At 40.5% G+C, this 17025-nt stretch overlaps 1 protein-coding gene across 1 annotated transcript in view; it reads left to right on the top strand.

Moving 5' to 3' along the window:
• SYNPR (synaptoporin) overlaps positions 1–17025 on the top strand; it is a 283741-nt gene that overhangs the window by 234255 nt on the left and 32461 nt on the right. Inside the window, exon 4 of the mRNA XM_058562360.1 lies at positions 3791–3989. Within this exon, the coding sequence (XP_058418343.1) occupies positions 3791–3989 (199 nt within the window). The remainder of the gene's footprint in view (positions 1–3790; positions 3990–17025) is intronic.

Here is a 17025-nt window from a genome sequence, read left to right on the forward strand (position 1 = left end):
AAATGATCCCTGCTCCTTTCCACGGAATGGGCACTAGCTTAGAGCTTCACTCCCATTTCCTCTCTTCCTCCTGATTTCACCCCAGTGTGGCTTGGACTAAATACCAAGCTATAGATCATTGGTATTAATAAGCACAGCAGATTTGTTAGTGATTTTTTTTTGCTTCATGCAGATAAGCACAATTAATATTTACTGTAAATCAATACAACAAGTTAGCAATGGGGGAAATGTTGATATTCAGCTGATTGCATAGAATAAAAACAAGTATTTTATTCTCCTCCTCCCCACTGCCCCCACCGCTCACAGATTGCAAACCTAGTCTGTGCGTGTTAGCCAAGGGAGCCAGCATGTTGGAAGCATTGCTGATCTTGCCACCTGGAAAGCAAGTGTGCATGTCTCTAAATAGTTGCAGCAGGTGACACGGCCTTGCCTATTTTTGTTTTGCAAGTTGTTTCTTATAAGAAAATCTTTCCAATCTCTGTCTGAAGATAAAGACCTAAATCTATAACCTGGCCCACAAGACTCTGCAGTGAAGACCCCTGGCTACTCCATCTCATCCTGTACCACTCACCCCCTTTCCTGCCATATCCCAGTTTCCCAAGCCATATTTCATCTTCTCCCGTGTGCCATACTCCTTGCCTATGCAAGATCTTGGTACATGCTCTTCCCTACCTATTTTTTAACAGCTTTATTGAGATATAATTCACATTCCATATAATTCACTCATTTAAAATGTACAGTTCGATGGCTTTTAGTATAATCACAAAGTTGTGTATCTATCACCACAATCAAGTCTAGAACATTTTCATTACCCCAAAAAGAAATCCTGTACCACTTAGCCATCATCCCCAATTCTCTCATCCTCTTCCCCCACCCTAGGCAATCACTACCTTACTTTTTGTTTCCATAAATTTGCCTATTCTGAACGTTTCATATACATGGAATCATACAATGTGTGGTCCTTTGTGACTGGCTTCTTTCACTTAGCATAATGTTTTCAAGGTTCATCTATGTTGTAGCATGGATCAATACTTCATTCCTTCTTATTGACAAATAATATTCCATCCTATGGATATACCACATTTTATTTATCCAGTCATCAACTGACAGACATTTGGGTTGTTTCCACTTTGGGGCTATTATGAATAATGCTGCTGTGAACATTCTTATAAAAGTTTTTGTGCAGACCAATGTTATCATTTCTCTTGGATACATATCTAGGAGTGGAATTGCTAGATCATATGATAACTCTATGTTTAACCATTTGAATAACTACCAGACTGTTTTCCAAAGTGGCTGCACCATTTTACATTTCCACCAGCAATGTAGGAAAGTTGCAGTTTTCCTGATTGGAACTTATTATTCCAATCTTGTCTTGTTATTCCAATCCAATCTTGCCAACACTTGTTATTCCTATCTTATAATCTTTTTGATTATAGCCATCCTAGTGGATGTGAAGTCGTATTTCATTGTGCTTTCTTTCTTGACTTCTGATCTGGATAATTTCTACTCATTTTTCAAGGTGCAGCTTAAAAATTCCTTCCATAGGGAATCTTAGGTTGCCCACCCCACCCCCGGACTAGCCTAGGGCTCCTCTCAGAAAACTTCTCTTTTCCCTCCAACCTTGAACTGCAGCATGGGCGGGGACCATCCCATCTCATCTTTGTTCTTGCTCTATCCCCAGCCTCTAGCCATTATGTGAACCACAGAGTTGCTTGTTAAAAATCTGCTGAATGAATATTACAAAATAATGAGGAAAAAGTGTACATTTTATGAAAATCACCTGTGTCGGAATAATTGGCATGATTACTTTTTAAATCTATTTCATTTTTCAGCATTCCCACAGACTAAACTATTGAGAAATATTTTAATATCTCTGGCAAGGGGAGGAAAGGGCCTCTACCTATAAGCATGACCACTGCTTCTGTTTTCCTGAATTTTACTGAAGCTGGACACCTGTCTGGTTGATAAGAAACGGGACGAGCTCAGTCTACACAAGCAAAATCAAGTGGACTGTGTAAACAGTTATCTCTTAAGTCAAGCAGTAAATGAAAAAGAATGGGTTTCTGAGGACAAGGAACCCAGAGGGACTGGCCTTTCCTGCCTTGGCTGTCAACTAGGCTGCACTCCTAGAGATGTAGATTCAGTAGGTCTGGGACAAGGCCCTGGAATACACGTTTTTAACAGGGCCCCTAGTGATTCTGATGCTAGTGGTCCATGGGCTTCACTTTGAAAAAACATTCATCCTCATTAATATTCTCATTATTTAACAGAACAGGTTAATGAAGAAGCTCTGGAGTCAGACACAGATTTAAATCCCTGACCCAATTTACTAGCAATGTGGCTTAGGACAAATTACTTAATCTTTTTAAGCCCATTTCTTCATCTGTAAAGGAGGAGGGGGTAAGAAAGTCCCTACGTTATAGGGTTGCTATGGGCATTAGAGTAAATATTGCATACAAAACGCAATATCTAGCACATAAGAAATGCTCCAATATGTTAGTTGTTGTTGTTATTATTAACTTATCATTATATCATTATCTAAACTGTAGGAGATATGCACAACAAATCTGTTTTAAAATATCAAGTTTTGCTTAGTAAGAAAAATACTTCCTAAGCATAAGTTGAGAATTGACCAGGTTCATCATGGCTTTATTATCATTGTTACTTTTGTAGATAATTTTCCAAATGATACCTTACTGATGTCACTAAGCCTCATTCTTGTCTATTTCCGAGTGCCTCCCTAATCCTCGAGGAATGATACACTCCTTTGTGAAGAAGTAGAATTTTGGCTCCTATGTTGAATTACAGTTCACCACCTAGTTCACAACATGAGCTACTGTACTTGATATAACATATCTTCCTTAAGTGTCATTCACTGAGCAGAAAGTATTGCTGCCCAAATCTTATTTTTCTCTATTATGTAATATATTGAGCCTGGATGCTGTCCTGATAGAACTTACTCTCTAAAATAGAAGTTATAAAAGTTCAGTCAAGTTAGAATATATCAGTCATCTTACAGAATCAAGAATGTTCTTTGACTTTCCCAAGTCCTGTTTACTGAGTGCCTACCATGTTTCAGGCATTCAGGATACACAGAGAAGAAGAAAATCAAGATCTCCATGATCATGAAGGGGGCAGTGGAGACAGAAGAAGCAAGTACTCAAATATATTATCAAGACAGATTTGGCTGGTTGATGAGTGCTATGAATGACATTAAACAGGGTGATGTGATAGAAATGTCTAAGGGAGAGGAGCTATTTTACACTCATGGTCAGGAAAAGGCTCTCCCAGGAGATGACGTCTCAGGGGACACCTGAATGCCAAGAAGGAGCCAGCCATGGGAAATGTCAGGGGACAGGGTGATTTAGGAAAAGGGAACAATCAATGAGAAGACTCTAAGCCAGGACTATGATATAAGGACCTAATGTAAGACCTAGTGGGTCATATTAAGGAGTTAGGGTTTGAATCCAAGTACGATGAGAAAGCACTAGAGAATTTAAGCAGGAGGATGTCCAAGTCTAATTTATCATCATTTCAGGTTCCCTTTCACCTTCCTTCATCCTCTCTAGAGTGACTAGCTATTGTGAAACCCAATGGAATGATGTTTAACTGCAGTATTTTTTTCCACATTTCCAGCTGTAATCTCTGTAATTTAATGAACTTGTCACAGAAGCATGCCATGACACTCCCGAATCTCATCTCACTTTGCTTTAGAACATGTAGACATATGGTATCTGGTTGTCCCTCCATAGTGTATTAAAGAGTCTCCTTAAATCTGGCGCTTTAGGTTGCACCAGGTGACGTTTGAGGTGCCCACCTGCGAGGGGAAGGAGCGGCAGAAGCTGGCACTGATTGGTGACTCCTCATCTTCAGCAGAGTTCTTCGTCACCGTCGCTGTCTTTGCCTTCCTCTATTCCTTGGCCGCCACAGTCGTTTACATTTTCTTCCAGAACAAGTATCGGGAAAACAACCGGGGTCCACTCATTGTAAGTGGTTTGCTTTTTGAAATTACTTTTACTGTCCCTTCTAATTTCTTTTTCCAGTGCTTGAAGGGCTTTGGAGTTACCTGAGCCCTCAGGGCAGGTATTTGAAAGGAAATCACATTGTTTTTCACCCAAATCTCTTGGATCTAAAACAAAAACATGATGTCTGTCCTTCTTTTGTGCCCCTGCATATCACAAGGCTTGCTAGAAACCCCTCTGAAATAAATGATTGGAAGTCTCATGAAATCAAGGAAAGAGTAGTGAGGCCTGCTGCAGATTTATTTATAATTCCAGCGTTATGGAGTTAGTTGATCAATTTTCTCACTGGTTTTTTAGACAGTGTGACCTATGCTTATTTGAAATGCATTATCCCCTTAGTACATGACAGACTGGACATAGAACGGTTTAGTTTTTAGATGGAGTTCTCCATCTCTCCATTCCTTTCTCTCTCTCTTTCCACCACCAACCCTCCTCCCACTTTCTTTTTCCTTATAACAGTGGTTCAAGGGCTCACATGGGTGAAACCAGCATAGCCCAGCATATCCCAATAGGGACACACATACACCTAAGTGAGGCACAGCAACTCTCAAGAGGTACAGGGGCGTGGGTAATTTTAAGGAAATAGATTTCAAATTTCTCAACCTTTACATGTACATTTGCCTAAAATTTATCTTACTGAGAATGCCCTGCATCTGAAAATATTTTGCTGTCTTTCTCTCTTAATCACCTACTCCCATTTTATAAAAGAAAAGCATCCTTCTTTTCCATCCCAAATACTACTGCACAGTGTTGCTAGCATGCAAAACCTTTGAGGTGCTAAAAAAAGGGACCATTTGAAATGTTGGTGTTGGTATTGACAAAAGTGAGTGATTCTAATACCTGGGTAATGTACTCTTTTGCACAGAAGGAGGTTTCCAATTTCTTTCTTTCAATAAAATGTAAAGTCCTAATCTACTCGTCAGCAGATAGATCATTAAAAAATAATTTTTGATGACAGATCATTATGTAATCTGGGGCATATAACTCAGAAGGAATTCAAAGAAATTAATGACATTGCTATAACAAAACTCCATCCATTTTCATCTGCTCATTTATGCGAGCAAGCTTTCTCAACACATCTATAAAACTAAAAATGGGAATAGAATTTATGCTGAATCATGTCCCATTCTAGAAATAAGTAATATTTGTCCTCAAAAATATATAAACTCACTGAAGAAAAAAACAGCCTCATACATTTCTAATAAAAATTTTACTTTTTAAATTTAATAAATATTAAAATTTATAATACATTTATGTTGTTTTGGACAATTGTGCATTAATATTTATAATGATTACAAAACCCAAAAGAAATCTTTGATACTTAAAGCATTAAATGGGTCATGGGTAATTAAAAAGTCATTTAAATTTATATACATTTTTTTGTTGTGAAGAAATATAATAGGGTGATCGATAAAATTCTTTCCAGTATTAAAAATATTATATTAGGCTATAATTCTGTGAGGGAAATATAATATAACTTGTATAAATACAAGTTCAAAGAGAACAAAAGGAATATGTAAAATTTCCAGCTGTTAAAGAGGAACATTTTTGTTAATTTTTTCAGTGGAAGATGGAGAGTATCACATAATTATTCCATTGGATTCATTTACAAATGGAAACCAGAGGTCTATTTTAAAATATCAAGACTTATGCCAGAAATTATATTCTTTGCAATGACTTATACTTTTAATAAAAACAAAATTAGATGTCAACTTTATAAAAGTAGGAACACAGTTTTTCAAAGTTCTCTTAGGGAGTTTGTGAGTAAAATAAATTTTATGCATCTTTAATCTGATCTCTATATTATAGAGACCTGAATCTTAAAATAAACACATTTTGAAGGGTAACTGGGAGAAATCCCTGTTTGTAGAACTTTGTGATTAACTTTGAAGGAACCTGAAAAAAATTCAAATTTGTAGCACTTTAATATGTTATCTTGGACAAACAAGAGTAATGGAGCAGAACTTGAACCTTTGAACAGGTGTCTTTTATTTCTCCCAAATTGGAGCTAGTAGTCTTAATGGTTTTAAAATATCTTTAACAAGGCCAGCCCTGGTGGCCTATTGGTTAAGTTCGGCATGCTCCGCTTTGCCGGCCCAGGTTTGGTTTCCGGGCGTGGACCACACCACTCGTCTGTCAGTGGCCATGCTGTGGCAGCAGCTCATGTACAAAAGAAGAGGAAGATTGGCACAGATGTTAGCTCAAAAATAAAGTATCTTTAAAAGAGTCACCTAAAACTTGGGCTCCTCCCTCCCATGATGTGCAGATAGATACACGGAAGAGATTGCTATATATGTGTATACCATAAAACCAACATGCATGCATCCATTGCTGGGTACCTGTGGACATGCTCACAGAATTCTAAAGTCTGAGGAAATACCCTGACTTCCAGAGAGAAGAATTTGACTCAGCTAGTTTGCCCATAAGACAGGAAAAGATTTCTTTTGTTGCATAAAACTACATTCTCCTCATATGACATAATCTTGTGAAGGCATGCTACTTCATCTCTGTGTAAATAGTCTTTCCCATCAAGGAGGATATAATGAAATCCTGAATTGTGTATTACACTGGGTAGGTTTTGTTTTATTACATCGTGGATGAAGGGGTCGGGGCGGCAGGTGAGATAATTCTAGTAATAAAAAAGGAAAGGCTCCTAGATGAAACTTCTGTGATATTAAACAAGTGATGTGCTCATCACTTAGCAGATAAAAGTTAATTTAAAAATGAGCCCAAGGGGCCAGCCCGTGGCTTAGCGGTTAAGTGCACGCACTCCGCCGCTGGCGGCCCAGGTTCGGATCCCGGGCACGCACTGACGCACTGCTTGTCCGGCCATGCTGAGGCGGCGTCCCACATACAGCAACTAGAAGGATGTGCAACTATGACATACAACTATCTACTGGGGCTTTGGGGAGAAAAAGGGGAAAAAAGGAGGAGGATTAGCAATAGATGTTAGCTCAGGGCCAGTCTTCCTCAGCAAAAAGAGGAGGATTGGCATGGATGTTAGCTCAGGGCTGATCTTCCTCACAAAAAAAAAAAAAATGAGCCCGAGTCCTAAGTGTCACAGAGGCAGAATGAATGTGGAGGAACAACGTGACGCCATTGCAGCTGCCAATGGCAAACCTTATCAATTCGAATCCCACTAAGATGAGGCCATGACTGGAGGAGGAAGGGTGGGCTGTTATACCCAACTTTAATTGTGAATTAGCAGGTTAGAACAAATCCACAGTGTGAGCAAGATCTCAAGAAGGTGGTTCATCCCTAAGAAAACTTTCAAATACCATGTCAATAATTGTACTCATTTTAAGCCAGTACTATTTATTCAGAAAGATGGACACTGATCATTACTTGGGCATCTCTGTTCTTGTTACCATCTGGTCTTCTTTGTTGTTGTTGTTGCTTTGTTTTTTAAAAAAACACAATTTTCTTTATTCTGTAATTCAGGATTCTCCAAGTCAAATAAACTTTTAGTCTTAAATAACGAAGTTACTATATTATGCTGACACGAACTAATTCAAGCAGTTTAAAGAAGTCAGGCATCCTTCTAAGTTAGTTCACATCCAAAAATTACCAGTTTCCCTTCTTGCTCTCTAATCCTCTGGGACATGACATTAAACATCATACATAGATAAGATCAATGGTAGGAAAGTGTTGAGGATGGTGGTGGTGTTGGTAAGAACAACAGCAATAATCTTGACTGGTATTGGTTGAGTTTGCACTGTGTGTCAAGCTGGTTTAATACTCACAACGACCCCAGCCTATATAATTATTCACATTTACAGATGAAGAAAGGTAGGCTCAGAGAGGTTACCCAACTCTCCCAGGTCACATCACTATTAGTCAGAGGGTAGAGAGTTCAAACCCAGGTCTTCTGAATTCGGGGCCCAAATTTATAGCCACCGTGCAAGAGGGTCCAAAATCCTGATAGGCAATGTGTTACGAAGTTAGAGTGGAGTGGGTAAGACAGATTGCTTTATACACCTGGACAGCTCCTATGTTGTCTTACTCTGGATATAGAGAAACCAAACTCTATAACCTCTAGACTTTTCTGCTCATTTGACTGTCATAGAGCGTTTTTTATTTTCCTTCAAAATACATTTGGAGCTATGGAATGACTGCCATGGAAATATGGTGCCAGAATAACTAGAGGGTTCTACTTGTGCTGCCGTTTATCTCTGTTGCACGTGGAAGATGTCGGTTATAGAAAAGAAGCTTTCAAAATGCCCAAGATCAATGTGTATTATGAATCAGAGATTACCAGGACTGATTCCTATACATTTGCAAGCAGTTGTGAGCAATTTCAGACAGACTGGGGCCAAGCTTATCAATGGCTATTTTTTTAAATATCTTTTTCTACTGAATATGCTTGACCAGACTACACACCTTTAAGTAAAAATGAGAATCTGAATGTCTTTAGAAGTAACATAATTGTTAATGATGCTGAATGACACAATAAGGAGAAAATCGGGCCAAAGGAATCAGCCAGCTACTGTACATCACTACAGTAAGTGCTTTCTGGTACAGATGAATAAAAATCAGTTCTCAGAAAGCAGAAATGGCCACCTGAATGGTGCATGATTGTGGAATTGAAATGTCACATTTGGTTATATCATTTTGTCATGTTCCTTAGAGTACAGTTTTAAAGCCAATCTCCTTCCTGGATTTCTGTGGCAGGATGTTCTGAGCGATTTTCGGATCTCATGTCAAATAGTGACACTGTGAGGCTTTAGAGTTTTTTCATATTAATGTAAAGTAGGTTTTAAAAAAATGACATCTTACAGGGCTGACAGAGTGCTCTAAGAATGAATAGATAATAAACACCATCCACATTTTGGTGAATCCTTGTCACGAGAGATTTGGTTTAAAGTAACTACTCTAGGAGCTTAAGGAGAATCAATAGCCTCCTTAAGATTTTATGGAAAAGGAAGGGGCTGTGCTGTTCAAACTCTCCTTTTCCCGTAAAGAAGACCAGGTTGACTGAAGGTGGTTCATGGGACTAGAAGTGTTTACCCATTGCAGGCACGCGGTGATATCATGGCTCACATTTTTTTTATACCCAGTGCATTCCAAATATTTTCATATTTCCCATCTAGCTTCAAAATAATCCTAAGAAAGAAGTAGAGCAATTAAAATCAACCTCAGTCTACAGATTCAATTTAACTCCTCTTTATTGAGCACCAGGCATTGGAAAATGAGTACCTGGGAGATTAGAAACCTTGCCTGTGGTCAGAGAAGAAGTTAATGGCAGAACAAGGACTCAAATTCTTAGTCGAATGATCTGAAGGGTCGTGGCTAAACTACCGAGTCCTGGATGACCCTTTAATCCCTCCGTATGACCTATTATTTAACATTTGAAATCCTGTTACTTTAGCTGTAGAATGAAGCTAATAATAATACACGTCACAGGGCTGCTGTAAGGAAAGGAAGGGTTAATGCCTGCAAAGCGCTTTGCACAGGGAAAGGCACACAGTAAGTGATCAATTAATGGTATCTAATTGTAACACTGTTATTGTCATTCATTTTCATTGTTCTCTTGCCCATCACTAGATAGTACCTTAACCCTGTAAAGGGAAATTGCAGGCACCTTCCTTTAATTGCCTGCAGCCCTCACAATTCCACTTTCTTCCAGGCCCTCTACCCCAGGCACTGTCTTCTCTTCCAAGTCCCCAAGGATAGAGCTTGACTCAAAACTACTTCGAAGATCACAATTGCTAGGTCGACCCATCCATTTGACCTTTCTGTTTCTGGAACCCCACTCCATTAAATGACTGGAAGGTGGATTTTTAACCCCCAGAACTAAATAAGGTTCCTCCTTCTGAAGTACAAGCTAAGGCCATCACTAAGGGAGGAAAACAGGAGGCAGGCACAGAGTTGGATGCTCAGAGAATCAAACACTAGTTCCTAACCATCAGCTCCATCTTTCTTGGCTGTAATCAGAGATGGAAATCAGAATTATTGTCTCCGAGCTATTCGGAAATTGCTGAGAAATCTCTTGCTCTCCTTCCTGCTTTCCTCTCCCTCCTTCCCCTCCTCTCCTTTCCGCTTCTCTCCTCTCCTTTCTCCCTTTTCTTCTCTCTCTTCTCTCTCACATCATGTCAATTCCACTTCACATCTAAGTGTATTTCATTTTAATAGGTAATAAATAACTTCCACAGGCCAAGCAAAATGTATATATGGGTGGATTAAAAGCATCAGGTCTGGTGAGGAAAATTATTTAATAATTATGACTCTGCTACAAATGACCTGCTGGAGGTTTGTAGATGGGCTTTGGTGACCTAGAGGAGGAAGGGTACCTCCGCCTAGAAGCCAGGGCATTCCCTCCCCAGAATCCAGTGGGGTGGACTAATACTAAAGACAGCACCAGAGCATCTGGTATTTGGTGAGAGGATAAGCGGAGGATATTATTTTTGAAGTTCTGCCCCAGGTACAGTGTATTTGATGCTAAAAAGAATAACATCATTTGAAGCCACCAACCTATGCATCTTGTTAGTTATGGGCAAGCCTGTCAGAATTGTACATTTTGGCTTGTGATGTGTGTGTGTCTGTGTATGTGTGAGTGTTTTCCACCTACCCTCTTTGAAACAAGAAGTGTTGACATTACCAACGGGTATGGACCTAACCTGAAATGAACTCTTAATCTAAACTACTATACATTTTGCATCAACAAACACATTTTTCCAGAATTGGCACCACAGATGAAGGCAAATAAATTAATCCATTTAGAATGTTCCCAGCACACCATCTACATGTTTTATCAGATTTTACATCCTCAGCTCTTTTCTAGCTCCTTTATGATTAGCAGATTCTTAATTACAATTTAAGTGACGATTAATTCCCACTGTATTTGGTACCATGCTTCTCCAATTAACTAGTTAAGCGAAGAAATGAGCTGTAGTCCAGTAACTTTAATAAAGGGAGTGAACTACTTATAGAATTAGGGGGTTTTGGGGCCAACCCCGTGGCTTACTGGTTAAGCGTGCGCGCTCTGCTACTGGCGGCCTGGGTTCGGATCCCGGGCGCGCACTGACGCACCGCTTCTCCGGCCATGCTGAGGCGGCGTCCCACATATAGCAACTGGAAGGATGTGCAACTATCACATACAACTATCTACTGGGGCTTTGCGGAGAAAAAGGGAAAAAAAAGGAGGAAGATTGGCAATAGATGTTAGCTCAGGGCCGGTCTTCCTCAGCAAAAAGAGTTGGATTGGCATGGATGTTAGCTCAGGGCTGATTTTCCTCAAAAAAAAAAAAAAGAATTAGGGGGTTTTTCAGGAGCCCAGAGCTCTTCCCATCCTGTGTTGGAGTCAGTCCCTTCGGAAGGCTAGCAGAGAATATCTGTCTGAACCCCAATCCATTTTTGTCAGATTTCCTCTCATTCCAGGGAACTCATCATTCAGTTAGACGATCAGGATTTAGTGGAAACTTGGCAGAGCCCCAAATGTGTCTTTGTTGTGTGTCTTTTTTTTTCATTTAAAACAACATGAAATGTGAAATGTGTCTACTCCGCGGCCCAGGACACCCGGAGGAAACCGTGCACCCTTTCTCAAATAGACCAGCGGCCCTCAACTAGTGGGGAGACGTTTGGCAAGGTCTGGAGACGTGTTTGATTGCCGCTACTTGGGGGCATATTGCTGGCACCTAGTGTAGAGGCCAGGGATGCTACCGAACATTCCACAGTGCACAGGACAACTCGCCACAGCAAAGAATCATCCCGCTCACAGTGTGAACAGTGCTGAGGTTGAGAAACCCTGATTTACAGCAACAGTCAGCCACTACTGAGCACCTACTGTGTGGCAGGCGCTGCACAGCACTTTGCAGTTGTCTTCTCTTCAAATTTTTAAGCTAATCTTTTGAGTTTGGTATTTTAATTTCCATTCTTGAGATGCAACAACTGAGGCTGAGGAAGTTTGACTCCCCTCAGGTTACTTGCCCCAGAGGCAATTCAGGTCTATCTGGCCTCAGCTCCGAAGTTCCTTCATTTTTATCTGAATTCTCCCACAAATGGAGAACTCTCTACCCCTCACTGTGTTTTCTCTTGGTCTACAGAATTTATTTCTGGCTCTTGGCTACCCCCGGCCCTCTGTCTTCCTGTGTTCCCTCTCTTAGCTACCCCCAACAGACACAAACACACATGCACACACACACTTTCCTCCAATCCAAACGTTTCAGCTTTGTAGCCTTTTTCTCCAAAGCTTTGCCTTCTGATCTAGCTGACATACAAGAGGGGAAAATGCCAACCCTAATTCTTTTACCAATTTTAGATGTTACCCCTGAAAGAACTCTTCTATTTTCCCAGAAGACTTCGAGAGCTTTTATACTGCCTCTGATTCCATCTCTAATTATGAAATTTGAATGTTTCTAAGCAACTCAGGGCACTAGTTTAAACTCAAGGCTACACGTCATTTCAGCAAGACTCCCAAAATCATATTAAGTTGGGAAGGAAGGGAGCAAAGATATTTCCCTATTCAATTAATAGCTATCCACAATTTTTTAAAAATAATTTTTCTTATATTGGTTTTTCCTTATAGTACCCCCCTTAGACACTGTTAGCTTTTAGTTTTTGTTTTTCAGTCCAACAAAAGTTCATGTAATCACATAAACTTTTTGATTTCAAGACAAAGCTCTTTCTTGGATTCAAGAGTAGTGATCATGGCTGCTTAAGTCCTGCTGGGTCCCAGGCCCTGTGCTAGGCACCAGAGACACAGAGCAGAATAAGACCTAGCTCCTGGCCTCAAGCTACCTGCTTTATTTCTATTACCCTTGAGGGCAAAATCTATCATAGGGAGACAGTAGGGGCCAGTGGCTGAAAATTCAGGTTCTGTCCAGACAGCGTGGGCCCAAATCTCAGTACTACCACCGTCTGTCATCTGTGTGACTTTGGACAGGTTGAGCATCTCTCTGTGCTTTCATTTCTTCACCTGTGAAATAGAGATAACAATGGTTGCTAACCTATAAAGTTGTTGGTCAGTTTAAATGAGTTACTCCACATAAAGCGGTTAGAACACCACCAGGCACACAGCAGGTGCTCATTAATGCAAGCCCTTATTTTCATCAGCCTTGTATTATCATCTACCCTGGTGTCCATACGATGCTTTCTGTTTAGCTGGTGTTTATTGAACCTCAGTGGACTGATTGGCTGAAAAACAAGTGGATAAGTACAAACTCCACTGACTTTCTCATCTTGAGAAATGCTTTGGAAGGCTTCGTTTTGCACTGTTGACATCAAACGCTCTTTTTTTTTTTTTTTTTTTATTCTTTGAGCCTCCAAATTCAGCATAAGCTGCCGTCATTCCAGATAAATGCAATCAGCCCTAAGGTGCGGTTTCACACTGGCCCCCGTCACTCGGCTCCCCTTCCTTCAGTTCTTCCACCCGCACCCTGACAGGAAGCTCTCATACTTTAGGGAAGGAGGGGAAAGAACACAGCTCCATTAAATTAACCCGGCTTCAGAGAACGGGAGCTTGAATCCCTTATCAGCCGGCAAGTCTGAAAATAGCAGGCGAGTGTGAAGAGCACAATTGTGTAACAGGAAGGAACTTGGAAAATTTGATTATTTGGGGGCATCCAACTGAGAAACTAGGTTCAGACTTTCGCCCTCTTCCTATCATGTTTTGAAAGTGGTGCAATATCTCCCACCCTGCCCCCATGTCACGATGGCAAAAATAGCCTTACTCTTTGCTAAGTTTATTTCTTTGATTCCAGAACAAGCAGACACTCCCACATGCAGCTTTGGGTTCACTGGGGCTCTCAGCAGTTTGAGAACGTCTTGCACTAATACCCACAGTTCATTAAACTTTCAAATAATTGGCACAAAGTCCAGAGCTTGGATTTTTCTAGCCCTCTTCGCCCTTTCTCCCAGCTGGTCATCTTCATTTCCATTGCTTATTAGCAGGACTCTAATCAAAGCCACAGAGCTTTACAAGTGCTTCAGAATTTGCCCTGGGAACACGGAGAAAGTGACTCAAGGTAAAACTGGCTTGGATCTCTTAGGAGGGATGTGGTTTTTGAAAATACCTGAGAGCTTGGCCAAGACGTGATCTTATCTTCACTCAAACACCTACCTATCTGAGGCCTGCAACTTCAAATCTGCCTCCATGTTATTCTGAAACATCTAACAAATATCTAATGAATTCATATAGTGCTCAAGAAAGAAACAGCTAAGCCTGAATTGCAATGAGTTTTATTTGTGGCCTAGTGGGTCCACTACCCAATTGACTAGCCACGCCTATGTGCAGAAAAGTATGTAGCTATTGACAACCTAGAAATTATAAGACCAAATATATATATATATAATGGTGGAAAAAGAACTTAGAAAAATTGCTGTTGAGGGAAAAGTGGGCTAAAATGCCATTGTTTGAGCCGCCATTTACTCTTAAGCACTTTCTATAGGCCAGAAATTAAATAAGATAGAAGTTATCTTAATTCTCCAAATGCCTTTCAGGCAGGTGTTAGTGTGCCCGTTTTACAGATGAGGAATCAGATTTACAGAGGTTAATTAACTTGCAGAGTGATGCATAGTGAGTGAGGCTCTTTCCCAGGGTGCTGTACTGCCCCCCATTTTTACCTGGAAGTGGGAAAATGCAAACCCAAGAATGTCTGTCAGCTTATTCAGCACCTGCTGTGTGCAAAACGTATGGGGGCTGCACTGGCATGAAATACACAAGTCCTCACCATGCCGGAGCTAGCAGTCAAGTCAATAAGATGACAAAAACACATGACAAAAGCACAAAAGAAGTGTGTTTTATTATTATCAGTGATAGAGACATCAGGTAGGAATCAAGAGGAAAGAACATGTGCTGTTTATTGGCTTGAGTGGTCAAGAAGGTTTACGGAGTCCGTGAGACTTGACAAAGAATAGAGACTAGCTGGTTGGAAGGGAGGGCTTTTTGAAGAATGGAATGGCTTGAGCAAGAATCTAGGGGGAAATGATGTAATAGTAGATACATTTTTGGCCTGCCAGCTTCTTTCTTTGGGACAACAAGCCCCCTCCCACTCATACAGTCAGACAGGACTATCAATCATGGTGCCTCACCAGATACCGTAAGATGGGCAAGTGACTCAAGCCAGGCAATCAAAGTCTCCTCTGGGATTTATCTATGGAGTGAAGTTCCTCTTCTCTGGAATTGCTAGCTAGGAAGATGTGAGTCTAGTCGATGGTGGCCGCATTGCCCACGATGTGGAGGGAGTCTGTGTAAAGAATGAAGCTGATCAGGGATAAGCAGATCCTAGATATGGAGAGAATGAAAGGTGCAGAGAGACATAGAGATGTGACCAAAAAAAAGAGCACCTGGATTTGGCCATACCTGAAGCCAGACATACTCTAGACTTTCCAGTTATGTAAGGTGCTGAATTTTCCTTTGTGCTTGCTCATTTGATTTGGGTTTTTGATGCTTGCCAAATGCAATGATCTTGACCTATACATAATTCCTACCTCCTCTGTATAAAAGTTATAAGAATCCATGCGTCAAAAGATAATTATTAAGATTAAATAACAAATGTCTAATATGATGGTTAGGTGTAAGCACACAGGAGATGCTTAATAACAGTTTATTTCTTTGTTCCAAGAAAGAATAAGGTGGAATAACTCTAGTAGTACTTTTATATTCATTATTGCTTAACTCTGTTTCCATTTGTAATAGCTGCATAATATTTCATTATAGTGAGATAACATGAACTATTTAACCAATTTCTTATTGTTGGACTTTGAATTTTGCGTGGCTTTGAATTTTTCTCCCCTGTAAGCAATGCTATAATGATCACCCTTGCACTTCAATCTTGAAGCAAATTTTAAATCATTTCTTTAGGATAAAAACCCAGAAATTGATTTTCTCCTGATTTTGTAGCAGAAGTTTCTATTTTTAAGTCCATATAAAAGATATCCTTAACAAATTACCTCTGATCTGAGTGAAAAATGTGGATTCTAACTTGACTCTACCCTAGACTCTGCAATCTTATGCTATTGGAGCAGAGATCTCCCAAAAAGATCTACAAAGAGAATATTCTTCTCAGAGAGGAAACAAATAAAACAGCTTGTTCTAAGGAGGCTGCCACTGAAACATTGGCTTTGAAACTTGAGATACTAGGGGTACATCAAAAATTCAATTCAAGCCATGTTTAAGTATGCAGAAGCTCAGGCTTCAATTACCAGGGAGAAATCCCCAAGACGGGCATTGACCTGCGCAGCAGTGTAAGCCTCGCCCCAGCGCTGGGCCCTGCATACCTTTAGCTTTGGCAGTATCTTTTCTCACCAAGGCTCAGTAAGTGAAGTTCAAGACCATTAACTGCTCTTCTGGCCACAAACGGAAGAAGAAAACAAACATACAGAAATTCCATGTGATGATTTTTTAAAATAGTGGAGTGCTTTATAAATTTCTTCCTGGGGTGTTTCCAATGCCTGCAGTTGTGTGTGTGGCAAGCCAGCAGATGGTCGGGGAGCAGCGGGATCCAGAGGAGTCTTTGTTCAGCCCTGCCTGCTGCAGCCGGCCTCCCAAGAGCTTCTGCATAGATCTGGTGGCTCCTTTCAAACCCCCAATTAAGCTATGTCCCACAGCCTTCCTTGGCTTTTTTTTTTTAACTCGTTCTGTAAATTGTTGATTCAGGATCAGAAAAATCAAGACCAAACTACATGGGATTAATGTCCCTGATTAGAAGATCTGGCTGCTGGAGACCCCATTCTGGGCTTTATGAAACCCTCATGCCTTAAGGATTGGCAAAGTTATAAGGACCAGGCTGAGTGAGGGGCTGTGGAAAGGAAAGAATTGATGCATATTAGGTAATATTTATGGAGACTCTTGATGAAGTGGTCTCCTACCTCCTGTCTTCCGTTCTTCCAACCATCACTCCAAATTTTATGCCATTGGCCATCTCTGGCTTATAGAAAGACTCACTCCTCGCTTCAGCATTTAATGCGCTCCTAAGCCATGACCTACTCTCCAGAGCCATCTGCTACCATTTCCTACATCCCATGTCTTAGCCAAACTGGACTACTTACCATTCTCTAAACA

This window comes from Diceros bicornis, chromosome 2, assembly GCF_020826845.1.
Source record: "Diceros bicornis minor isolate mBicDic1 chromosome 2, mDicBic1.mat.cur, whole genome shotgun sequence".
NCBI lineage: Eukaryota > Metazoa > Chordata > Mammalia > Perissodactyla > Rhinocerotidae > Diceros > Diceros bicornis.